General features: G+C 39.4%; 3 protein-coding genes across 6 annotated transcripts; 1 reads left to right on the top strand and 2 right to left on the bottom strand.

Moving 5' to 3' along the window:
* Positions 1 to 4,970: 4,970 nt before the first annotated feature.
* LOC122031814 (AAA-ATPase At3g28580-like) lies at positions 4,971 to 6,841 on the top strand. Its single transcript, XM_042590964.1, has 2 exons — positions 4,971 to 5,960; positions 6,032 to 6,841. The coding sequence occupies exons 1-2, from the start codon at positions 5,346 to 5,348 to the stop codon at positions 6,839 to 6,841; spliced, it is 1,425 nt and encodes a 474-aa protein (XP_042446898.1). The 5' UTR covers positions 4,971 to 5,345.
* LOC122031816 (probable amino acid permease 7) lies at positions 6,832 to 16,380 on the bottom strand. Of its 4 annotated transcripts, none has more exons than XM_042590967.1 (8): positions 16,254 to 16,380; positions 15,347 to 15,592; positions 12,910 to 13,318; positions 12,603 to 12,839; positions 9,069 to 9,162; positions 8,177 to 8,525; positions 7,385 to 7,631; positions 6,832 to 7,300 (listed from the first exon to the last, which is right to left on the bottom strand). In XM_042590967.1, exons 3-8 carry the CDS (start codon positions 12,995 to 12,997, stop codon positions 6,924 to 6,926), a joined length of 1,392 nt encoding a protein of 463 aa, XP_042446901.1. In that variant the 5' UTR covers positions 12,998 to 13,318; positions 15,347 to 15,592; positions 16,254 to 16,380; the 3' UTR covers positions 6,832 to 6,923. The 4 variants fall into 4 exon arrangements, with proteins under 4 accessions (XP_042446901.1, XP_042446899.1, XP_042446902.1 ...); XM_042590965.1 differs by having other exon boundaries at positions 7,385 to 7,612; XM_042590968.1 differs by having other exon boundaries at positions 7,393 to 7,612.
* Positions 16,106 to 21,923, bottom strand: LOC122031813. The gene is made up of 4 exons (XM_042590963.1): positions 21,688 to 21,923; positions 21,074 to 21,292; positions 19,896 to 20,958; positions 16,106 to 18,948 (listed from the first exon to the last, which is right to left on the bottom strand). Exons 2-4 carry the CDS (start codon positions 21,199 to 21,201, stop codon positions 16,483 to 16,485), a joined length of 3,657 nt encoding a protein of 1,218 aa, XP_042446897.1. The 5' UTR covers positions 21,202 to 21,292; positions 21,688 to 21,923; the 3' UTR covers positions 16,106 to 16,482.
* Positions 21,924 to 25,781: the final 3,858 nt, after the last annotated feature.

The following is a 25,781-nucleotide window of genomic DNA, read 5'->3' as shown; positions in this document are numbered from 1 at the left end:
AAATAACAACGAAACTAACTTAACATATTTTGTCATTCATCAAAACTTGAGTTAGACCGTTAGTGATAATCGCACCAACAAGTTCAACTCTGGTTATCCAGAGAATCACCTACGCAAAGAACCTCACGAAGAGATCAGCTTTGAGCTGAGTTGCCCTATGGAAGGCGTCTTCCGTGGCTGGAAGGCGCCTTCAATGAATAGTGCAAAGGCGCCTTCCATGGATGGAAGGCACATTCGATGAACAATATGAAGACGCCTTCTTGCCTTTGAAGGCACCTTCCAATAGCCGTTAGTTGCGTATAGAGTTTTATCCCCAGCGGATAAAACTCATCCGATGGAAGGCGCCTTAGACCATCTTGGAGGCGCCTTCAAGCCGCGGATAGAGTTTTCCAAGGACTATAAAAAGACCTCTAGACCTAGGAAATAATGATCAATTCTTGTATTCGTTTCCAAGCAATTGTCTGAGCGTTCAATGAGTGTACGAGGCTTCTCCGCCTTCAAAGAAGGAGATTTTTAGTGCTTTCTTTTACCTTGGATTAATAATCACCTAGGTTATAATCAAGTAACCTCTTTGCCTCTTATTTTTAGTTGTTAATTTAATTTAGTATAATTGTGCTACTAATTAGAGTTGAAAGATTGAGAAAAGTTAATTTTGTTTTGTAGGTAATTCACCCCCCCCCTTTTGTCGGCCTACCTACGCCAACAAGTGGTATAAGAGCCAGAACATCTCAGAAAGACTAACCGCCGGCTGAAGCACCGAGACGATGCCCGAACTGAGCATCTATCCATCGAAGTTCAAGGGAGAATTCTCGACATAGAAGAAACACATGAAGGTATTCTTTAAAACAGACTTTGATTGCTTTTAATTATTAAATATGATTTTGTATCTCCCAAAGACCCACAAGGAAATGAAAAAGAAGAATACCAATGGACCAAGAAGGAGTAAGCAGACTTCATAGCAAATGGATGAACTAACTTTCATCTACTAAGCGTGCTACCTCAGTAAGAAGTCAGCGGAATCAGCAGCTATGAATCAACAAAGGAACTTTGGGAGAAGTTCTAGAGCTACATGAAGGTACGTCTAAAGCCAAGCTCACAAAACGAGATATGCTCCGGTACCAACTGACCAACCTCCAGATAAAAGAAGGAGAGTCAGTAGCATAACTGCACGCTAAGCTGAATGAGTTAATAACCAACTTGCGAATCTTGGAGAACAGGTAACAAATTGAGATTCATTAAGGTACGCCTCAAATGCTTTCCCTAGGACACAAGACTGGACGTCTATAATAGACTCTTATTACGTTTCAAAAGATCTAGAAGTAAGTACTTTAGATAGTTTATTTCCTACTTTAGAACTTCACGAATCTTGATGTACAGAATTGAAAAAGAAGCCCAATCAAAACATTGCCCTAAAGGCAAGAATAGATGATCAAGACTCTGAAGCATCCATCGACGAAGATGAAGCGGCGTTATTGGTAAGGAAATTTAATAGATTTATTAAATCTAATAAATTCAAGCCACAGACACAAAAGGACTTTCGAGGCAAAAGGAAGATTCAATACTACAGCTACCAAGAAGGACACATTAAGGACGACTGCCCAAACTGAAAAAGGAGAAAGACAAGGGCAAAAGATCAACAAGATTGAAACTCAAGAATTTAAAGGCAACATGGGATAAATCTTCATCCTCCAAGTCCGAGATCAAGGCCTACGTCGGACTAGCCCTACTGGCCGACCAACAAAGAGAAGATGAAAGCAGCTAAGAGATGAGTATTGATGAAGGAGGAGAATCTTCATAAGAAAGTTGCTATGAAGAGGAAACATCAGAACATGAGGTAAGTAAGGTACATGTCTTACCTCCTGAAAAGTCATTTCAATTTATTAAGGTACTTTCTAAGGATTTAGTAAAACTAGAAAGAGAAAATGCTGAGATAAAAGTAACCTTAGCTAATGCACGCCCCATAATAATGTATGATAATCTAAGAATAGAAAATGCTAAATTGAAACTATGAATAGAAAAATTAGAAAATGACTATGCATGGTTGAATTCGAATAGTTGTCGAAAATCAAAATTTACAAATTAGTAAATAGGAAACCTAAAATTATATACCTAAAATTATATTAGGAAAATTTTTAAAAATTATATACCTCCCGAATTTTTTATAAATTTAGTAAATAGGAACTTATATTAGGTTATAAAATCTTTTTTTAGATTAAACTCTAATTTTTGAATTATTAGGATAGAAATTTTCTAAATAAGAAAAATATTTTTTAATTTTTTTTCTGTTTTTATTTCAAGTTGGAAAGTTTTTCTATGCTATTTGATTTAATCTACAAGCAGATTTTTTTTAAATTTTTTTTACTGTTGAGTAATTTTTTTTTATTGAAAAGCATACTTTAAATTTATATTTCAGACTTAAATTTAAATTTTTTTAATGAAAGATGATATCCTCTATCCTAAAAAAAATTAATTTTTTTTTAATATTATTTGAATTATTACGAATTACTTTGAGAAAATTATATTTTTTAATTCAAAGAAAATAGAAATTGAAAACCTTTTATTTTAAGAATTAGTGTCCCAATTTTCTAATTTTTTCTGTTACTTTTCTCAATTTTTTTTGATATGATTAAATGGGAAGAAATACGGTAAAAGTTAAGGGGGATTAAGGGGAAGTTAGGATAATTCTCAAAATTTTTATACTCTTGTATTTATTTTGCAATTAACCTAATTAATTCATTGCTTTACTATATTATTACATTTAGTATTTAACTCTAACTTAACTTGGGTTGATGCATATCAAAAACGGAGAGATTGTAAGTACCCCGTGATCGTTTTAATTTGGCCAATCAAGTTAAGATATGTCCTGTGTATTTGATCCTTGTGTCTAAGTGTGCATGAGCTTAGGAACATAAAAAGTCGAGCGGAAGATACAGATAATGAGAAGGATGGCACGAGAAGTGAGTCGACGGACTCAGTGCATCCGAAGGACGAGAAGCTGCAGAAAAGTACACCAACAAACAAGAAGGATGTTGCGGTGGTCTGAGGGACGAAAAGCCGGAGAAAAAAGCTGCTCGATGAGAAGGTCGGAGTTGAGTTCGAGTGAGCTTAACTCCGGTTAGCCGAAGAATCACCTATGCAAAGAACCTCGCGAAGAGATCATCTTGGAGCTGAGTTGCCCTGTGGAAGACGTCTTCCGTGGTTGGAAGGCGCCTTCGATGAATAGTGCGAAGGCGCCTGCCATAGCTGGAAGGCGCCTTCGATGAACAATACGAAGGCGTCTTCCAGTCTTTGAAGACGCCTTCCAATAGTTGTTAGCCACGGATAGAGTTTTATCCTCAGCGGATAAAATTCATCCGATGGAAGACGCCTTACACCATCTTGAAGGCGCCTTCAAGCTACGAATAGAGTTTTCTAAGGGCTATAAAAAGACCCCTGGACGTAGAAAATAATTATCAACTCTTGTATTCATTTCATAGCAACTGTCTGAGCGTTCAACGAGTGTAAAAGACTTCTCCGTCTTCAAAGAAGGAGATTTTTAATGCTTTCTTTTACTTTAGATTAACAACTACCTACATTGTAACCAAGTAACTTCTTTACCTCTTATTTTTAGTTGTTGATTTTATTTAATATAATTGTGTTACTAATTAGAGTTAAAAGATTGAGAAAAGTCAATTTTATTTTATAGGCAATTTACCTCCCCCTCCCCTATTGTCGGCTTACATGCTTCAATAGCCATTATTATGCTACCGCTTCACCTGCATCAACAATAAGGAGTTTAAATATGTTGTACTATCCATTATTATTTTTGATCTTCCCTAGTGAAGGTGTTTTGAAAAAAATAAATTTGAGTAGAATAAATTAATAGGTGAGAGAGAGATTAGCTTTTTACTATGAAACTGTCACATTAACGATCCATCTAAAGTTGATCCTATAAATATAGAAAAAGATAAATATAGATAAATATCTACTTAACTATGGGCCTCCTCTCGCACTCTGCATGGTGCAGGTTTCTTCTCGTCAAAACTATACCTAGAGATGGTTGGGGATGACGCCGAGGCAAGAGAGGTCTGATGTGGTAAAGTTGTGTACATGATGTAATCAGAGTCCCCAGGGGAGCCTTGTGGGGCCACAATGCGGAGTCAGAGGAAGGTATTTTGGATGTCAAGCGCTCTGGAGACTAAAAAAAAAGGTGATTGAACTACCAAGTGAAAGTTGAGGGATGTGCTATGGCGGCTCAATGGAGGTTGAGAGAGGTGCTTGGACTATGTCGGAGTTAAGGGAGGTGTTCGAAATGTCGAGCATTATGGAGGTTGCCAATTTGATGAGTCAGAAGTTAGATCCTTATCTAAGATATTACTAGGGTAGGTATATCCATAGTCGACACCTGAAAGTTCTTAAAGATAGTTCTTTTAAATTTACTTCGCCAACTTATCTAAGAGGATGACCTCTTTTGGTGCAACAAATGGCCTTTTCCTCTTAACACATCACACTTTTACATCATTTTGGCTATCAAGCGAATCTTAGAGTTTATTAACTCCTAATTGATATCGGCCAGAATAACGATTATCTTACGAGTTAACGAGAATAAGGATTTGAGGAGAAAAACAAAAAGAGAAATCCTGTCCTCAAGATTTTTTCCGAAAAAGAAAATTGTATTTCATGCATCACTACCAACCTCGCCTATAGTTATTGTCGCCGTCGCCCTAAAGAAATTAACCTAACAATCACATCTCAAAGATTTGCTTTAAATATCATAAGAGACCATGAGAAACCATGGATTCAAGCTCAACTTAATACTAAATTGAACTAAATATGCAACAAAGTTCAAATGCTGTTCCACCTGTTAGATACTTAGCAAGATCCATTGCAAAAACACTAGGTTCCAGCTCAAATCCACTCACCAGCATGCAACAAACCCCAGTATATTAATCACTTGAGGAAGCCAAAACTAGCCCAAACAGTGTGCCAAAACAGAAAAAGGAAAGTGCACCACCATCAACAAACTTTTTGAATATGAAATTGAAATCACACAACACATTGTCTCTCTCCACTCAATTCTGCTCTTCCTTTCCACCTATCACACCCCAATGAATATAATCCTCCTCAAAGCTTCACAAAGCTTTTGCTCCACCAATTCTGACTCACAGGGAATTACTCTGCTCCTAACTAATCTGAATCTCTGCATGTGTCAGAGAAGGATTGATCATCAACCCTAATCCAGTACAGAGTCGGAGCACAACACACAAATCACGACAGCCCTCACACCTTTTGGCTTTGGAACTTTATCGCGATTTAAATTGTTGGTGTGGTTCTGTTTCTTGTAATTGCACCGGCTGTCAGTAACCATGTTTAGCTTTAGGAACTCCGGCGGGTTCGCCAGCGCCACTTTGGCCGCTATGAACACGATGATCATGTTTAATTTGATGGGCGTGGTGAACCAGATGCCGGGCGCGCTGTGCCGGCTGTTCCGCCGCGCGAAGCTGTGGTGGTTCCGTGAGGTGCAGATCACCATCCCGGAGCAAGGGCGGGAGTGGCACATGTACAACCGGGTGTTCTCCGCCGCCGAGTGCTACCTCGGCGCCATGTTCTCCGACCGCGCGCTCCGCATGAAGGCCGGCACCGACCGCACCGGCCGCAGCATCGTGCTCACCGTGGACGACGCCGAGGAGATCGTCGACGAGTTCCTGCCGGCGGCCATGGAGAAGAAGGAGAAGAAGAAAGCAGGGGCGATCAAGGTGACGTGGAGGTACCACTGCCAGCAGATCGAGAAAGGATCGGCGCGGTTGTGGAATAATGAGAAGAAGTACTACACGTTGACCTTCGACGCCCGGCACCGGCCGGAGGTGGTCAACGAGTACCTTGAGCATGTCATGGAGACGAGCGACGCGATCGAGATGAGGAACCGGCAGCGGAAACTCTACACGAACTCCATGGGCGGCGGCGATCGCCTCTGGACTCAGGTATCAATCGATTGCTCAACTCTAACCAACCGATCGAAGACAGAGACGTTCTGTTTCAAATTGAATTGCAGGTGGAATTCAAGCACCCGGCGAGCTTCGCGACGCTGGCAATGGATCCGAAGAAGAAGCAGGCGATCATGGACGACCTGGAGACGTTCAGCAAGAGCCAGGATTACTACGCGAAGATCGGGAAGGCGTGGAAGCGCGGCTACCTTCTCTACGGCCCGCCGGGCACCGGCAAGTCCACCATGATCGCCTGCATGGCCAATTTCCTCGACTACGACGTCTACGACATCGAGCTCACCGCTATCCGCCACAACACCGACCTCCGCCGCCTCATCGTCAACACCACCGGCAAGTCCATCATCGTCATCGAGGACATCGATTGCTCCCTCCAGCTCTCCGGCGCCCGCGGCGAGGCCAGGAAGGAGAAGAAGGTCAAGGAGCCGAAGGAGAAGAAGGCCAAGGAGTCGAAGGAGAAAGGGGAGAGCAAGGTGACCCTCTCGGGGCTGCTCAACTTCATCGACGGCCTCTGGTCGGCCTGCGGCGGCGAGCGGCTCATCGTCTTCACCACCAACCACGTGGAGAAGCTGGACCCGGCGCTGATCAGGAGGGGGAGGATGGACATGCACGTCGAGCTGGGGCACTGCGAGTTCGAGGCCTTCAAGGTGTTAGCCAAAAACTACCTGGAAGTGGAGGCGCATCCGCTGTTCGAGAAGGTGAGAGAGCTTCTGGCGGCGGTGAAGATTTCTCCGGCCGACGTCGCAGAGCAGCTGATGCCCAAGAACATACGCGCCCACGACAAGGCCACCGGATGCTTACAAGACTTGCTCCATGCTCTTCAGACCTTGCTCGAGAAACAATCCATCAATGGAATTTGAATCTCCTTCCCAATGTTATTGCTATGAATCAATATGAAGTATTTGCTACTTAATTAGCTTTAGCTTTTCACTTATGAGTCCTTCAAATGATCCAACCAAGGCAAATATGCTGAGTAACAAGCACACGACACTGAAACTCTGAAGCAGCAGCCACTCTCTGCTCCAAGTTCTGATCTTTTTCTGCACGAGGAACATCTCCACAGGGAAGTAAACGGCAATAGGCCAGAAGAAGGAGGCCCCCATGACTCCCAGCACCTGGTTGAAGTAAGGGAAGAGCATGGCAAGCCCTGTGGCGGCTGCAACATACGCTGTCCTGAAACACAGCCGGAACAGAGTCAAACTGACGGGCGGCAACAGCGGCAGCGGTCGAAGGTTGTAGAACTTGTTCACGAATGCACTGTCGGGGAACTTCCCGGCAGCCCATTTGTCGGCCATGGAGAACACTGGCTGGCTGTAAACCTAACAAATTCAGAAAATTTGGAGGTGGTTAGAAGTGTTTGTTTTAGAAGGATTTGTCGAGCTATAAATGGGAAGACAGGGGACCTGATAACCTCCGACTAAGTGAACCACAATGCAGGCGTTCGCGAAGTCGATGAGCCAGTATGGTTCGAAGAAGCCGAACCCTGTCAAGAGGTTCCCTGGAGTGTCTTCGCCGAAGGCAGCGTAGCCGAAGCAACCGCAGCAGAGGTAGAAGATGGTGGTGATGAGGATGGAGATGGTGTTTGCTCTCTTCATCGTTTGGTTCTCCGGCGGCGGCGATCTCAGAGTGTCCTTGGGAGTTTAATGTTCTCTTTCAGTTCAAAACAGGGGATTACACAAACGCATTTATAAGTTTCAATATTATCCAAATCACATATCATACTCCAATTAGATTTGAACTAGAGAATTCTAAATCTATTCAAACTAAAACTAATATATTTTTAGAAAACTTCTTAATATATTTATGTCATCGGATTTAAATTTGTTAGCATAGATTGAAAGCACATCTTTAAATTTTACTCTACCAATTTAAAAATTCCCTGTTCTTAATTTACATTATCGAATTTAGATATATTGATTTTGATTTGAAATGTTTCAGAATTCTCTAGATCTATCAATCAGTTTTAAACGTAAAATGAACCTATACCATTCTAAAATTTAAAATTTTGATATTTTTTTGAATCAAGAAAATGTTACAAACTCATTGGTAGTGTTAGTTAGTAACTGATAAAGTAGTAGAGGTATTTCGAAAATATGATGAGTGAATTTAGTATTATGAAAAATTGCATATGTGATTTGGATAATACCGAAACTTGCTTATGTGATTCAATAAAATACCAAACGAATCATTGTTACCTCGATGTCGAAGAGAATAATCGAGTATGGATACGCGTAAGCGATGTCTCCGAGTGCCTGAGAAATACGCCAAACTTTCTGAGAAGTGGTAGCCATGGAGATGCCTCCGATTCCTCCTCTTACGGTTCCATTTCCGATCACTTTGGCAAGGCCAAGGCCAAGTCCGATGGTGGAGTAGGAAAAGGACATGGCGGCGGCGAGAGCAGAGAGCCATGCCATTTCATGGAAGTCTGGAATCTGGGAGAAAACTATCTGAACAACACCAAACAGCAGCGCGTAGAAGGTATCTCCGTATGAGCATGGAGCACTGTGTCCTTCTCTATGGTAGCAGTCTGATTTCTGGATGGCCCTGCCCACACATCAAAAACCTCCAAATCAAGATTAATAACTTGGCATGGAAATTTCTACCCTCTATGATGATCTCCGATGTTTTGTGTATTAGATACTGGGTCACTTTGAGTGAGCGATATCACTTTTTCCATTAGCTAATTACATAGATCGATTGGGCCTTCTTTCGTCTCCAGAGTATTGGATGACCTCTATGTATAATGATCCCCTCCAATGTAGATCTATCATATGTTAGTTGGTAGTAAAAGATGAAACCGTCATCTTGATGGTCCCTCTAGGATGGCTCAACAATTCGGCCCTCTAAAATATCCTACATGACTCTTGCACACAAGCTCCGTACTTAACTCTCCCCTTCAAGCATACTAAGCTTCCCGAGCTCCCTACACTGACTTGATCTCTTAGATTCTCCTTTCTTCTAGCAGCCTAGTTACTTACATACTATAATTGATCATGATCCACACGCGACCCGCAACTCACAATCTCGGAGATCTAATAATCTTAGGGTTAAGATTTTAGATAACAAAAAAATTGAAGCTTTCAGTACCTCATGCTTGTAGCCGAAGTGATGGTGTAGGTTAATCCTGCACCAAACAAGCACAGTTGCTGAATGAACCCGCAGACCCAATAACTTCTCTCACCTGCCATTGATTTTGTAGCTCATTAATTAAGAATTCTCTGTTGTTTTTACACAATAAACAGGAAAAAAATTGATTAACTCAAGGTCCACATCAAACACAACGGATGAACACTACGAATTTTGTCCATGAAAGTAAACTTTTGGGATCAAATAAGCTTGGGCAACAATCACAATGAGTCTTCCATTTTAATTTTTTACTAAAGTGTCCTTTAGTATCGCCCGCCTCAATCTTGAACCGGTTAGAAGCTGATACGAGATATAATGAATGGACCCAGGAGATAACGTGATAGTCAAAGTCAAGATGACATGATGGTCAAAATCAATGGAGGGGAATGCCTCTCATTTGGCTTCCTCATTTACCCAGCCTTAAGGCTTTCAGGTCCAGCCGGGCTAGATTACAGGATACACGATCAGTGGTCGACCGGCTTAAGTGTCGGTCGAATATACGAAGTCTCGTACTCTACCTAAAAGATAACCTGCCCAGTCATTTGATAACCGACCAAATTGTAGGCGGCTAGTCTTATAGGACGGGCGGTAGGTCCAGCCCATCTCTCAGTCGACCAACCATAGATTTGGTTAGAGTATGGGTTGGCCTCCTCGAGGCTCGTGAACCTCTTTATGCGAGTCCGCCCCGGCAAAAGGTCGTCCAGATTTGAAGCACTTATTGTAAGGGATCGATGGCCGGCTAAAAGGGAGGTTGAATAACTTGGTCACCCCCAAATCGATTTCTTCTCTAAAAGGTTAGTGCGCAAGCGGAATATACTAAAACTAAAACAATGAAAACAAAGCAAGAATACAAACGCTAACACAATTCCTTTACGTGGTTCGGAGATTGCTTGCTCCTACTCCATGGCATGTCCTTGAGGTGGACGAACCCTTGATCCTTCGGTGGATCAATCCCTGGCAATCTCCAACTAGAGCTTACTCCTTCTCGGTGGAGTACAACCTCTCACAAATCACTCTTCTTCTTTTACAAGATGGAGATTAAGAATAGGAAGAAGAGGATGACTTGGAAGCTTTAGGCAATGACTTAGGAGTTATTCAACCAGCATGAGTAACCTCCTTCAAGCCCCAAATCTTCCTATAAATAAGAGGAGAGAATTAATCAAACATATCAACTCATCTCGGCACCAATCGACTGATACTTCCACCAGTCGACTGGTGCTACCGTTGAAGGTAGCCAACGGCTACTTCGCAGCTCCAACGGTCACTTACCAATCGACTGGTAAAACTACCAGTCGATTGGTCGCTGTTGGCTGAGCGAACAAAATACTTCTGTTCGCTTCCAGTCGACTGCATAGCCAACTGGACCAGTCGACTGCAACTTCCAACAGTCGACTGATCCTGTTACTCACTCACACTCATCCTCTCCGGAGTCGCCCTTGAAGCCCTCTTCCTCGGCCTTCGTCCCTCAGATGCACCCGAGCCCGCGGCTCCTCTTCGTGCCATCCCTCACGTTGCCTTGAAGTCCACTTCCCTTGGCTCCACTCCGTTTCTCCTCGTCCGGCGATCCCTCGGATGTCTTCCACATCATCCTTCACTGACTCAAGGATCCGAGCCCTAGAATGAGCTTCCCAAGCTTAGCTGCACCAAGCTTCTCACGTGTGTTTCACCAAGTCCTGTAAGACTCAAACACATATGAAAGCTTAACTTAAACTCTTTGACACACACATCAAAACCATGATCGTACCAATCAAACCTAGGTCGATTGCACCAACACTTATCTCCATATTACTACCTGGACGGAGTTCCAAGGAGCACAGGACACCCTAATTATTTCGTAAATAGATCTTTGATATGGCTGAGACATTATATTAGTATTCTCCGAGCGAAGGACTCATTAATGTGCATAACATAACTGAGTGACTTAATATCGAGACAAACATAAAGGCGGTCGGCCTCACAGGTCGATTAAGATACATACAGTACAATATGTGGCAAAGCAAACTATACAGAATATGTTTGAGCAGCTCAATACGGATGGTCGGCCTTAAGGACCGGCCAGGACATACTCGATGGACAACTTCCTAACAGTCTATCAGAATAACAACAATGCGTGAGAATATTCTTTTAGAAACTTTCTCAGGGACCATCATGTCTCCCATCAGCAGACCAATTATAACTACATGTCAGGTAAACATGTGGGTAAAGGGAAGATTTCTCAGATAATCATTACACATTACTGAGGTGGTACAATTCCCTTTACCTAACAAACTCTAACACATTCTGTCACCTCACGACTGTGGAGGTTAGGTGAGGAGGTATATAAAGGGAAGTCCTCTCCGTGACGAAGGTATGCTCTCTGAACATTTACAACTTTTCTCACGCGAACATGTTCTTATAGTTCTTCATCCACCTATTCGGATTGGTATTGACTTGAGCATCGGAGGACCTTCACCAGGGACTCCTCGTTAGTGTCTAGGCACTGGCGTCTGGTTGGCTCCTCTCTTTATGCGCAGGATCGAGGGAAAACTTCTTCTAGGAGAGAAAGGTCTCCTGCCGGTCAATCACCAGTCCATCGTGCCCAGCGCATCATCACTATTGTTTTCAGACAGGATCAAACGCGCTGTAGCAGTTATGTTTTTGTGGCTCTTACACATATTGTAGCCGCTATGGTTTCGTAGCTACTTCAATGCATACTTAATATATTCAACGTTAATAGAAATTCACATTTTAATAGCTATAGTTTCGTAGTTGCTACAATATGAATTCCTACCATTCATGAAATCATAGTTGTTACATATATTGTAGTTGCTGCAACATGAATTCCTACTATTCACAAAATCGTAGTTGTTACACATTGTAGCTACTATAGTTTCGTAACTGTTACAATGCATACTTAATTTATTCAACATTGGTAGGAATTCACAATTTAATAGTTGTTACACATATTGTAGCTGCTACAACGTGAATTTCTACCATTCACGAAATCGTAGTTGTTACACATATTGTAGCTACTATGATTTCGTAACTACGATAATGCATATCTAATTTATTCAACATTGGTAGAAATTCACGTTTTGATAGTTGTTACACATATTATATCATATATGAAACCATAGTGACTACAACGTGAATTCAACTTGCTCACCTAACATTCATGTTGTGGTAGCTATAAAATCATCGATGCTAGCTACATGTGTAACAGTTACAGTTTCTTAGCTACTTCAACACGCCCGACCAATTCAGAAAATAGACGGAAAATTTAAAGGGGGCGTTACAGGTAATGGAGAACAGTCAAGTAATTATACACAGACTGAATAGAATTAAAAAAAAATCAAAATAGGTCGCCTCTTGATTTGGTAAAAAAAAAAAGAACTTCTTGATTTTTGCCATAAGATTTTTTATAGTTAAACAGTAGAGATGCAAATGGCTCAAGGTCAGAAGGAAGATGCAGGAAGAACAGAGGAGAAAACAGAGGACCGATTAATGGTTACTTACCCAAGAAATGCCGGACAGCGTCCATGTAGTGATGGTTCCTGAATTCTCCGTGCTCAGGATCCGGCGACCTGTAGCAATCGGCGAGCAGCGACGACTGGAACAGAGTGACGGCCGCGAACAGCAGCATGGCGACGGGACCTGCGACCCAACCCAACTGAGCAATGCTCCACGCCAAGGACAGAACTCCGGCCCCGATCACTGCCGTTATTATGTGAGCGATGGCCGTCCAGAGAGTTCCTTAATTCACCAAAAAAACTCAAATTTAACGATCTGAACGTCAGAAATCAGAGCAGCAAAGAAAGCTCACCTGTCCTCTTCTTCCCGCGCTCATCCTGCCCTGGTTCCTTCTGAAGCTCCGGGAGCAGAGGGGAGTCGCTGTCTTCGTCTCCCGCCATGGCTTGTGCCGGGAAGAAGCTGAATTAGATGGCGTAAAGACGCCGCCCTTCGTTGTGGTCGTCTTCTTCCTTTTCACTTTGTTTTCCTTTATGTATTCTGACGTGGAAAGCGATAGATGATCCGCTAACCGTCTGCTTCACGGTATAGAACATTGAATGGGGGTTGCGCACAGGGCTCTACCGGTGCAATCATCTTCGGGTCATACTGTAAAACTGTTTCGTCTTCAGCTATTCAAGTGCTGTTTTGGGAATACTCTTACAGGACAAACGACAGACTGATGACATGAACTGTGAAGGAAAGGACGGGGGCTCTGAACTTCGCTTCTCAGACGTTAACAGCCAACCAACAACGTAAAAAAAAAAATTAAAAAAAAAAATAAGACATTGAATTGACTAAAGACATATTGGTAAAAATTTAAAAGTGCATTCAGATTATAATGCTATAATCTTAGTTAAATGATTATGAAATAATCATATAATTATAATTATGAAAAATAAAATTTAAGTTAATCTTGTTTGGTTTAACTTTGGAATATTTTTTTTAAAAAATTGAAATCATATAAAACTTCACACTTTTTAAATAATCATATTTATATCCTTCATTTATTTGCGTGACAAAATAAACTCTATTAGCGGGAATCACTTTGATTGAGCAGGGAATCACTTTTGAATGAAACAAGATTAAATAATATAACCATCAATAACAACCTTTAATCAAATATAAAAAGATATCCAACACATCCCGGGACTACGGTTCAACGGAAGAATATCAAATTATGAACCAGACACTCACACTTCGATTATAAATTACTACTCATTTGTAGAGATTAGATTTTTCTTCCAAATGAAATACGCAACAATAGGATGCTAGACTTCTAGACAAATCGTCGTAAGCGTTTTCTAATTTATCCTAATAACTGATAAGAAACTTCTATAAAATTAAATCAGTTACCTAAGTTCGGTGTTATTTGATTGAAAAGATATCCAACAAACCTTCTAAAAATCAGAATAACTGTAAAAAAAATTAATCAAACTGGATAAAAAAATTATATAGAAAGTATTTTTACATAAAATAAAATTTATCAACTTCTTAATGTTCATCAAAATCACTCTAACATAGTAAAATTTATCATAAAAAATTTATAACAGCCATTAATTAACTTAATTAACTATTACAATATGGTAGCCTTCTTAATTGGTTACTACAATATTAATTAATTAATTTATTATTATTATTATTATTATTATTATTATTATTATATTGTTATGGTCAAATTGATGATTTGGGAGTGATTTTAATTAAATTTAGATAATTTTGTTCTAGATAAAAAAATGACTAAATGGAATTTATTTAATTTACACGTACTCCAACTGGAACAAGGATTCCTTAAAATATGATAAGACGCTCTTTTATTTATTTATTTTTTTTTTGAAAAGTAGGTGTCCTCTTAAGAAGGGCGTCTTTTTGATTTTTTTGCCCAACAACAATATACAAGCATGTGACATCACGATGATAAGGGCTTTTGAGCGATGGTTGGAAATTGACAATAGTCGGAAAGGAAGTCGGCAAAAAGACGATTACATTCGTCCTCAACGGCTCATCAATTCATTCCAAGATTAGCACAGAATTAATAACTTAAGGATGACTACTTGCCTTGAATAATGACTAACGCATGAGAAAGAGACAAATTATCTTGATTTTGTTAAGATTCGAATATCAAATCTCAAGTCAACAACGCCGTATGCATTAACCACTAAACCGACCAACAACAATAGTCGCAAAGGAAGGATAGAAGGAGAGATGTTGTGTGAATCTCCTTAACTATTGGAAACCAACTAGTGACTGATCAGAATGTGATCATCAATGAATTGACTGAGTTTTCAAAATTAGCATTTGCATAACCCACCAGTCAGATATCAGAATGGCAAGATCAACCCAAACATTATCGACATGTTCGACTAGTTGTGTGAGGGGGAACCTTAGAAGTGGCAAGATCAAACTAAGCATTCCAAGTGTTGCGAAAAATCCAAAAGAATTCAAGCATGTCAAAAAGTTCTTTCAACTAGACTGCAAAAGGCGATCAAAGTTCTTAAGGGAGAAGCTAAGGGAGAAGCGAGAGGCGACACTAATCAAGTCGGGTTTCGACAAAGTGAGTTAGGATACGAAACGCGTGGTTAAAAAATAGGAGAGGTTTCCTCGGTCACAAGTTTATTCACAACCATTTCAGGATCAAACACAAGGCCATCGTCTCGTTGCAGTTTCAGAAATGAAGAAAACCAATATCCTCTTTAGCTTTAAGGAATCAAACTAAAACTAGATGAACATTGATGAAAAGAACTGTTACATACCTGATAAAAAAAGATTCATGGATCATGAAAACTATCGCTTGCTGAAGCTCTCCTCATCTTGCGATCCCACAAATGAAGGATGTCTTTCTTAAATTTTAAGAAACTCAGATGCTTGTTTTGGTCCACAGAGGGAAACAAATGCTCCTTAAATTACTCGAGCAGTAACTTAATTGATTGGTTGAGGATGATGATATTGCGTGCAAGTTTGATTTTGAAGTTTAATTCAAAAGTCTAATATGTCCTTACCTAACAAAGAAATTCACATTATTTTAATTATTTGCAACATGATGACCTTTGCATTTTGCTAAAATTTGATTTATGTCAAAGAAAAGTAATCCACATCATCATACTGACGATTCTACCGTATCAAGTTGTCAACGAGACAATGAACTTAACCATCCATATGGACTATGGAGAAATGCATTTTTCAACAAGAGCGACTCAAACTAATTGAGCTCAACAAAGTATGTATTTTACATTGAAAGAATTCTTGGTAAACTTGAGGGGAGACACCCTTAAGAGACGAACTTTCACTATGATCGCAAGCTCCTTGACAAGCTCTTTGATCGTCTTACTGTAAACTATTGAACTATACTTGAAATTATCATCGAGATCAGAATTAAGTTTTCTCCTTGGCCTTAATATTTCATTGTACTTGGCTATGTTCTTTTAGATTTTATCTGCTGAACATAAACACAGATCCTTTTTGCCATTGGATGTAGAATGAACAAAAACAGCTGAACAAAATAACAAGTGATGGAAAGTAGGCAAAGCAAAGGAGACAGTTTCTGATGTATTATCGCCATTTTAAACTTGTAATTTGGTGCATGGATTTTGGAAATATACATATTTCTTGAGCAAAGCTAAACGTTACGAACTTTCGAGAAAAGAAAAAGCTTATGCTTACCAAAACTTGGAAATTGAGATCTTCATTGGCATCATCCCATTTAAGTACGACAGATACTCCAATATAGCAAGAAAACCAACACATCAAACAGGTATCTTATTCCTGGATGTTCGGCAGTCATCAGTGAACTTCGGGTGTCAACTGTCAGTAATGTGATCTGGTATGAACATTGCTCCTACCTGATCTCTGATGACAGGTCTCCACTACAAGCGTCTTTACGCTATCTGTATCACCGTAGAATCAGAGGATAATACAATGATGGGCCCATCCGACTTGTTGCGGGTGGTTGGAAAGTTGGACATGGTATGAGAACCCCCTGGCTTTGTGTGTTGAACCTTTGATTTATAAAACTAGCATCGTTCACTGGTTGAAAATTAGCAAATAAGGCTCTCGGTCTACCTGAGACATTCCTGTTCTGGCTTTCCGATGGAAAGCAAGTAAAGGGCCTTGGAGCTAAATTACTGGACCAATATCTACCAAGCAGTGAAGTATTCGCAGTATTCTTTAGGGAGACTATGAGTTCATTCTGGTGTTGAGAATAACAATCATCAATGACAATCACGTCATTCGTCACATAAGGAGTGCGAGCACCGTGTCTTTTGTATGGTGTCTGCTGCATGAGTTGATCTGGTTTCATTGTCCAAGTAGAATGAGGAGGAACCCTGGTAGTATTGCACATTGCAAGGGTTGGTAGCTTTTGAGGCATTGAGCGGTCGCCAGTTAATGGTTGTTGATGACAACAATATGAACTATCATGTTTCATGAGATTGTTGATGGAAGCAAATCGAGTAGAAACAGAATTCACATAAGGTATATGGTTTGAAGCAATAGTTTGAGGATGCAAAAGCTGCTCATTGTTTACGACCATTAGGTTCTTACCCATCAACCGCAGTACAGGGATCGAACTGGATTGGTTCGGTGAATGAAGTGATGGAGAACCCAAATCAGTGTATGGTCCATAACTTCCACAAAAATCAATTGGATTGTTGTAATTGGATTGCTGAGTTGAATTGGATATATTATTACTTCTGGGATTCTGATATGTCCTAAGAGAGGAAGATATTCTTGGCCCAATAGACAAGTTCAAGATTTGATTTTCCTTAGTTGACCTGGAAGTTTCACTATGGCTCGGAAGCTGTGAATCTTTTAAAATGCTCTTCCTACACAAACAGCAGAATGGCAGATCATCCTTCTTGTGTGCTCTACTAGTAGAGTTTCTTTCTTCGGTAATCTCAGTGAATTCAGCAGCCTGAGATGCAAAACTCAAATTATCTTGAACAGGAATACCACTCATCAATTTTTCAGGTTCTGGATCTTTCATTCTGGAGCCTCCAGAAGGTGGTAAGGAAACAGAAGAACCTGTAGAAATAGGTGATCCAGATTTTCCAGTGTCCTGGGGCATACACTTTCGATCCAGTTCCATACCCCTACGACTAGTTAGACAACCAATAGAATCTTGAGCAGATATGGTTTCGGCCTGATATTCTTCTGGAAGGACTTCACAAGAGACCTCCACCTCCTTGTCCACTGCTTCGATTTCCATTTGAATATCTCCATACTCAACATCATCATGGTCCTCGTCATTGAAAACAAATTCTTGTTGGCCAGATCTTTGCTCAGAGTTCTCTTCTTGGACTTTGCCATCTGCACATGGAGAAGAACAAGATTTGGCTCTGAAACTAATTTCCAGTTTATCTGAGTTGATAAAATCATTCGTAACATGAGCACCACCAGCTTCTCCTGTGGCTCCATGACTCTGGTCTTCTGCTTGTATGTCTGAGTGTTCAACTTGAGAATTGTCGCATTGTGTCAAATTATTGTGCTCTAGCTCTTCAATTGTCTCTGATAATTCTGGTCCCTCACACCCATGGGTTATTGTATTGGCATTGAGTCGACCAGATCCATGAGTGTGTGCTGCCCTATCTTTTCTTGCAATCAAGCTGTTGGTAGTTCCATGTACTCCATCAATAGGTAGTAAATATGGCAGTACTCTCTTGCAAGTTCTCAAAGCTGATCTATGTTTACGGAACTTAAGGGTCTTAAGTGTCTTCTCACTTGCCTCGCTTTTACTTCCTTCCAAATGGAAGTATGGTCTCTTAACTAGGAATTCCCTTTTTGAACTGAAAATAGCTTGGTCCTTGAATGAAGACGAATCCTGCAACGATCCCATTGGCTTATTCGAACACTTGATAGATCTCTTACGAATTCCCATGTCAATCTCCACTGATTTTTTTTCACTAGATAGGAACTTATCAGTTGGCTTTGACAATCTGAGGAGACCAATAGTTGAACAAGCACTTCTTGAAGACCATCTAGAACTCGAAGTAGGTTCTAAAGACTTCTCTTTCACATCATTTGCAGGATGATTGTCACTGTACAAGCAATCAACTCTCTTCATTTTTGGAGAATCCGTAAATACTTCTGATGACCTAGGGAATTTATTACTGACACCTAAAGAATTGCATCGGTGATTCCCTGCCAAAATGCTCCTATGTACTGGTGTTGTGTTGTCTATGTCCATATTTCTGCCTTTAGGGTGATCTTTTAGGATATCTGATTCTATAGAGCACATCCATGGTTTCGAAGTTGCAGGAGCAGTGCTCCCAACTTGTTCCTCGGCATGCAATGCAGATGACTGAACATGATCTTGCTGATGGATTGCAGATTGATCATCATCGTCAAGTGCATCTACAAACTGCGAGCAAAATAGCAGAAGATGTTATACAACGACAATCATGACAATGAGAAATAACTTATCCGTACCTAAACTCGATACTTAGGAGGACAAAAGCAAGTTGCTTAAATAGAATAAAATGGTTCTTGGTTCTTAAAACAATATGAAAGATAGTTGATTCTAAAACGGAAAAAAAAAACTCTAGCAGTTCATGTAAATTGTCATAATTATAAACCTTGATTAAAATTCTGAAGCTAAAAATAATGAAGTCATCCAAATCACCAATGTCGATTTGGAGGGGAGGAAGGGGAGCAATACCCTTATAGAACTATGCATATTTTTCGCCATCCCATTAAATTTGGGGAATTAGGAAAGATCATGTTTGTTTGTACAGGCCTTCCATAGTTATAGATTTTATGTAAAATAGCATTGTATATTTTCTTAATAAATTCAAGATTGAATAATCAAATGTACCTATACAAGAATCTCATTCATTCTACTAGTTGTAGCACATTGATGAGGAAACAAATAGACATTAAAGCTATCAAATGGATGAACTTGAAGCAGTACTTCCTTGATACATGTTTTCTTAACTTTCTTTTACGGTTTTACCTGAGTCTCTCTTGACTTTGTTATTGCTTCAAAAAATTTCACTCTGATATCATAAATGCTCTCAAGGTCTAAAAAGTTTTGAATCACTCTTCTAACTGTTTGTCTTATTCGCATTATTATTTCATGCAGCTTCCTTTTCATCCATCTTTTTGTTCAAAAACAAAATCGTTATTTAGTTAAGTTCCACCCAAGTAATAATCATAATTCACCGCCAAGTAAATTTCCGTCTTGCACGATATATAAAGTACTTCAAGATTTCTCATAATGAAATTTGCATAACTCTATTCCAGTGTTGGTGAATAGTAAAAATTCTCAAATGAAGTCACAAGTTCTTAAATAGCGCACTGTAAAAGTACCTGATTTTTAGGAAGTTCGAATGAAAGCTTCCTTTTTTGAGTCTTCACTTTCATATCCTTCAAGTGTTTCAATGATAAATCCTTTTTCTTCCTCAAATTAAGATCGTTCAGTGCTGGTTTATTAAATTTCGACAAAATCCCAAGTTTCATACCATTTGAGTCCACATAAACAGCAATGTCATTCCCATTCTCTATGCATTCATTCACAGGCGACATCTTCGACCTCTTGGTCTCATTAACAACCCCACTAGTCAGTGTTGTCGGCAAAGCAAGTTCCACAGCCCAGTTTGAACCATTTCTCCTATCAAGGTCTTCAAGAGTGGCATGAGGAGCTGCCATGTAAATCTCTGCCATCAACCTCTTCTTCCTTTGTTTAGCTTTAAATTTTGGGACTTCGCTCAAAATATCCTTCATATTTGAGTCCATCGAGAGACACCGATCTATGTGAGCATTCAAAGTAGTGTTCGAACTAGAAGAAAATGCCTTACAAACTGGGCAAACCTTCGAAGCCATAGCATCTGAAACCATACTAGAATTAGTTAGTATGTCGCCTTCCTTATTGAGCTCGCAGATGACACCCAACTTGCCTTTCAATTTGCACTTCTTTACGAGTGGCTTCTGCGGCTTTTCAAAATTTTTTCTAGGCTCAATGGAAGCCAAATTCAGTGATGCTTCGGTACCATTGGCTACTGAACAAATAGGTTCAGCACTATGGTTATGTTCAGAGTGACAATTTGATCTCGGTATTTCAGTATGAATTAGTTCATCCAAATATGTTCCTTCATTCGGTGGAGGATTTACAGACTTCAATGTAGACTCTATAACAAGATCTGAGGAGTTTGAAATTGAAATGAATTCCTTCAAAAGTAAAGCTGGTTTGTCCTCTGTTGTGGATGCAACAAGTTGTTCTGCCTTTCTCGAGCACAGGGATCTCACCAGCTCAGGCGGTTCAAAAGGTGGTAGTAGATCTTTGACACCATGCTTCATGCAAAGTTGCAGGAACTGCCGCGAAAAGGGCCAACTAGCCTCGACACACTTACACCTCGTTGCAAGAACATAATTTCTGAAAGTAAATACAGAGATTCATCAGCCATCATGTCGAAAACTAGGAACTCAAAGAACATATAGAGAATTTATGGAAACTGAAACAATCCCAAAATAGGAAATGAGTTAGTTACCTTATGGAAAATTTAGGGGTTGGATCTTCTTCAAGGAAGGCAATATTCTCAGGAGCCTTCTCATGAGATTTCACTGATGCAAGATCTGATGAACATGAAGGACCTGGTGGGGTTTCAGTGGATACCATCTGAAGAAGGCCTCTTCAGATTCTCCTCTTCTGATCGGTCTCCAGCATAACCAAAACCCAACTTTTTCCTCCCTTCACTCGATTTAGATGTCTGAAACATGATAAGGAAGGAAATAAAACCAGAAATAAACAATGAGAAACTAGACTGAGCTTCTGTAGCATTATTTCATGTAGAATATCTTATAGAATCAGTTAGGAAGGTTGGCTTGCAAGGAGATCATGTTATGTATACACTATCATTTTATGTGAAGGAAAGCATGCTCAGGCATGAAATGATAAGAAGCAACAAATAGTAATTAATATTCACGGAGTAGTAGGAAGGAGAAGGCATGGAATACAGAAGGCTCTATCCCACAACCAAGATCCATGACAAGTTCGATCTAGGGCTTCATCAAGGAGCCAAAGAGGGGGGAAAATCTTTGAAGAAAACGAGAACAGTAGAAGAGGAAGATTCCAAAAGAAAAACGAAATACCAAAATCACATACCTCCTTGAAGATCCAAAAGAGGCAGCTTAACTGCTTCTGCTTCTCCTTCCTCCTTCCTCCTTCTTTCTTCTTCTCTGAGGATCTCTCAGGGCCTAGGCATCAGGAACATCACAGAAGAAGGAGAGGAGAAGATGGAGGAGCTTACAGGGAGCTGTCCTACGGCGCACCACCTACAGCACTGCGAGCTCTGCCATTATCCTCTCTCTCTCTCTCTTTCTCTCTCTTTCATCATTGTGAATGAATGGGAGAGGGGTATCGACTTTTGACCCTCCCTTTACAGGGAAACTACAAGATGCCTCCTTTCCAGCAGCCGCTCGATCTGTCGAAATTGCCCCCAAATCTGCCCTTCTCCGCCACCTTTTATGAATTTCGCAATAATTAAAAAAAAACTAAATTTGTCGAAGTAGGTGCTCCATGCCCATCAGATTTCGTGCTATATACTCTCTCTCCGTAAATCCAACACCTAAATAATATTTATATATGTAAATATTTATTTAGATTCTTGAAATGTTGGGTTTTTTTTAAGGTTCCTAGGCAGCAAATTCCAGCAATTTTAATCTACCAATTTGCCACTGCTGCATTAGTGACTTCCAGTGGATTCATTATTTTTTTTAATGTAATATTTAATTTTTTAAATTAATTAATTTTAAAGATTATCGATTCAATTCTATAAAAATATTTTATCGATTATGAAAATAAATTAAAAATATTAATAAAGACTAACATTTTTAAATCTACTTTTGACTAAAACAAAAAATTATAACTAATTGAAATTTAAAGTCTTGGATCTCTCAATTATCTATATTTATGATATATTGAAGGACGTAATTATTACATCATTACCCGCAGATGCCTACCCTGGTGTCTCCTACGCTGAATTGGTGAGAAAGTACCTTGGGATAAGTAGTTAGTGCATTTATTTCTTCTTTATGAAAATAAATTTGGGACTCATTTATTATTTAAGACCTCCTTTGAACAAAAGTGATATTATACTAATTTTGAAATCAATATTATAAAACTTTTTCATATAAAGGTCACTCTACTTTTCTACTAGGATAAAATATTTTTCATAATTTATTTATCTATATTTCATCATGAGACTGAAAATTCTGAGTTATTTAGAATAACTCATATCATCTTTTATTAGTATCATCAACCCCACAACAAGATACATATAAGTAAATTACAGAGACATTTTGCCCTAAAACCTCCTTTATTATTGAAATTATAAAAATGTACCTCATTTTTATTTAATTATACTAGATATTCGGATCTTATAAGTCAATTAATCTTGAGATGTAGCGTTCAACCTCACATTCAGCACACCAAATAAACTCAAGAAATGAGAGAACTCTTGACGGGGCGCCTAATGTCATTAATTGTTCAAAATTTGCATACATACATTGCGTGAGTTTTGAACCCTTGTTAATTGAGAGAAGTGTTCTACCTCTTATCATCACACCATGCTTTGGAGGCTCATTTGTATTTATTATTGAATAAGCATTTCATCGCGTTCTACCTCTTATCATCACACCATGCCTTGGAGGCTCATTTGTATTTATTATTGAATAAGCATTTCATCGCTTCTCAATTTATTTTTATTTTTAAAAATATTTTTTATTTTTGATAGTGTAATAATTATGTAGTTATAATAACTATGTTCATGTAATTGATATAATATAATATTCATCAGTATTTGACCAAAAATAAAGCTTATATATATTGTAACAGTTACAATTCATAACTACTATAATATAATATTTGATGTGACGGAGATGAGAGGCCCTGTGGCAGGACTTGATCAATACAAGAGCCATGTATTATGCTTCAAAACTGGGTCAACATAGATATCCAGGACTTGGTCAAAGGAAATATCATCGATATTTTACAAGTCATGTTGATTTGATCGGTCGAGTTGATCCGACTTGCCAAGCTAATTTAACCTACAAGCTGGTCTGACCTCCAGATTTGTCGTTGATCTGACCTCTTGACTTAGCATTGATCCAACCTCCCGACATATGAAGAGACACAATAATTACCATAACGTGAAGGTTAATCTCCATGAGGTGTCCTTTAATGAGGTTCATCCCTTAGGCTTCTCTCCGTCAGGTGCATTCCTTAACCTTCTCTCCATGAAGTATGTCCTTCTCTTCTATATAAGGTAAAGGGAGGGAGGCTTTCTAGGGAGGAAGATAATCTGATTATTTGGTATCTCATATGCTTAGGGATGTAAATGAACCAAGCCGCCTGCGAGCTATTCAAAGCTCGATTCGATAAAAGCTCGTTTGAGCTCGTTAAAATAAACAAACCAAGCTCAAGATTCGCAATATTCAGCTCGTTAGCTCGTGAACACGTTCGTTAAGCTCATTAAGCAACTTTTAAATAAAAAAATAATAGTTTTGATATTGAATTTATAGATTTTACACTTTACTTATGAAAAATATAGACAAATATATTAAATTTATTTATTAGAATAAAATTATAAATTTTAATATTTTTATTATAATTTTCTCTAAATATATAATTTAGTTTTTAATGAATATTTAAATTTATGATTTATATTTATTAAGCTCGTTTAAGCTCGATAAAAGCTCGAATAAGTTCGTGAGCCATGAATATATTCGTTAAATAAAGCTCAAGTTCGGCTCGATTATAAACGAGCCAAACTCAAACATTCAAGAGTTCGGCTCGGCTCGACTCGATTACACCCCTACACATGCTTTATTGTTCTCCATGCTATAATTTTATCTACTTTACTCCGTTTTTACTTTACTCCATTTTTTTAATCTCATTTCTATTATACTCTTTTTGGGCTCCATGATAAAGGTCGGATAAACCTCATTGGGTAACTCTCTACCAGCTCTTTGACTAATGTTATGCTTCGCATAATCAGCTAAGACATGAGAATAAAGTGAGGAGAAAGCTTCAACATCATTGCTCTTTGATGTGCGGTGGATTTTTACCGCCGTGTCATTGTGGTGAGATTTTTGATATTGTGAATAAAATGATCTGGTCAAAAATCTCACCGTGATGATGTAGCGGTACAAATTCACCCCACATCAAAGAGCGATGGCGTCGAAGCTTTTTTCTCTATAAAGCATAACACAAGTCAAAGCGTTTGTTGGAAGTCCAAGGGGCATACCACATGGATTGAAAGCCAAAGGATGCACCTCATGGAGAGAAGGTTAAGAGATACACCTCATTAAAGGACACTTCATGGAGATTAACCGTCATGTTATGGTAATTGTCGTGTCTCTTCTCATGCTGGGAGGTTGATACAGGAGGATCTAAATATTTTTATTATTATTATTAGTAGTTTATGAGTTTTTTATATTTAGGATATTTTGGTAATTTATATTTTTATTATATTTTTGTGTTTGTTTAGGATTTTTTAGACTTTGAGTCTTTTAAGAATTTTTTTTCTTTTCTTTGTGTCTTCGGATTTGGAATCCATATAAATAATTATTTTGGTTGATGTAAGAAAGTTTTGATTAATGTTATTTTAGTTTTAAGTTAGGCTTTGTGATTTGATATATTGTGTTTAAGTGTACAAGGACTTAGGAACACAAAAAGTCGAGCAAAAATCACAGCGAGCAAGAAGGATGACATGAAAAGTGAATTGACGTGGTGTATCCGAGTGACAAGGAGTTACAGAAGAGTACATTGGCAGACAAAAAGGACGCGTGTGGCCCTTCCGGGGGATGAGAAGCTAGGGAGGAAGATTGCTCGAGAAGAAGGTTGGAGTTGGGTTCAGGTAAGCTCAACTCTGGATGGTCGAAAGACAACCCAAGTGACCGGACAAAGTCAACATCGGAAGTTGATTTCATCGAGGCCCATGGACCAAGTCTAGGCACCCGGACTCTAGGCGCCCGAACAGTCTCAGCCACATCGACGAGCCGTTGAAGTGAGGATCAGAACTAGAGTCCACGTCAACAGACTCTAGACGCCCGGGAAGCGATAATCTTTAAAGAAAGAAGTCATTGCAGAGTGGATCGGATCAACCCAGTCTAGGTGCCCGAATCGGGTCTAAGCGCTCGGGAGGTGTCACGTCAGCCAACGGCTAACCTCGATGAGTGGACTATAAATAGAATCCT

The sequence above is a fragment of the Zingiber officinale genome, chromosome 11A, assembly GCF_018446385.1.
Source record: "Zingiber officinale cultivar Zhangliang chromosome 11A, Zo_v1.1, whole genome shotgun sequence".
Classification (NCBI taxonomy): domain Eukaryota; kingdom Viridiplantae; phylum Streptophyta; class Magnoliopsida; order Zingiberales; family Zingiberaceae; genus Zingiber; species Zingiber officinale.
Note: the sequence above shows the minus strand (reverse complement) of the source record. Positions and strands in the feature narration are given on the sequence as shown.

Bases quoted from the DNA above. Each gene is read 5' to 3' on its own strand.
- LOC122031813 (XM_042590963.1), bottom strand. From the start codon at position 21,201: ATGGTATCCACTGAAACCCCACCAGGTCCTTCATGTTCATCAGATCTT. The intron at 20,959-21,073 runs GTAACTAACTCA...ATTTACTTTCAG, and splicing joins ACCCCTAAATTTTCCATAAG to AAATTATGTTCTTGCAACGA. The intron at 18,949-19,895 runs GTACTTTTACAG...TTTTGCTCGCAG, and splicing joins TCGAACTTCCTAAAAATCAG to TTTGTAGATGCACTTGACGA.
- LOC122031816 (XM_042590965.1), bottom strand. From the start codon at position 12,997: ATGGCGGGAGACGAAGACAGCGACTCCCCTCTGCTCCCGGAGCTTCAG. The intron at 9,163-12,602 runs GTAAGTAACCAT...AATCAATGGCAG, and splicing joins CGCTGTCCGGCATTTCTTGG to GTGAGAGAAGTTATTGGGTC. The intron at 7,301-7,384 runs GTCCCCTGTCTT...TGAATTTGTTAG, and splicing joins ACTTAGTCGGAGGTTATCAG to GTTTACAGCCAGCCAGTGTT.
- LOC122031814 (XM_042590964.1), top strand. From the start codon at position 5,346: ATGTTTAGCTTTAGGAACTCCGGCGGGTTCGCCAGCGCCACTTTGGCC. The intron at 5,961-6,031 runs GTATCAATCGAT...ATTGAATTGCAG, and splicing joins GCGATCGCCTCTGGACTCAG to GTGGAATTCAAGCACCCGGC.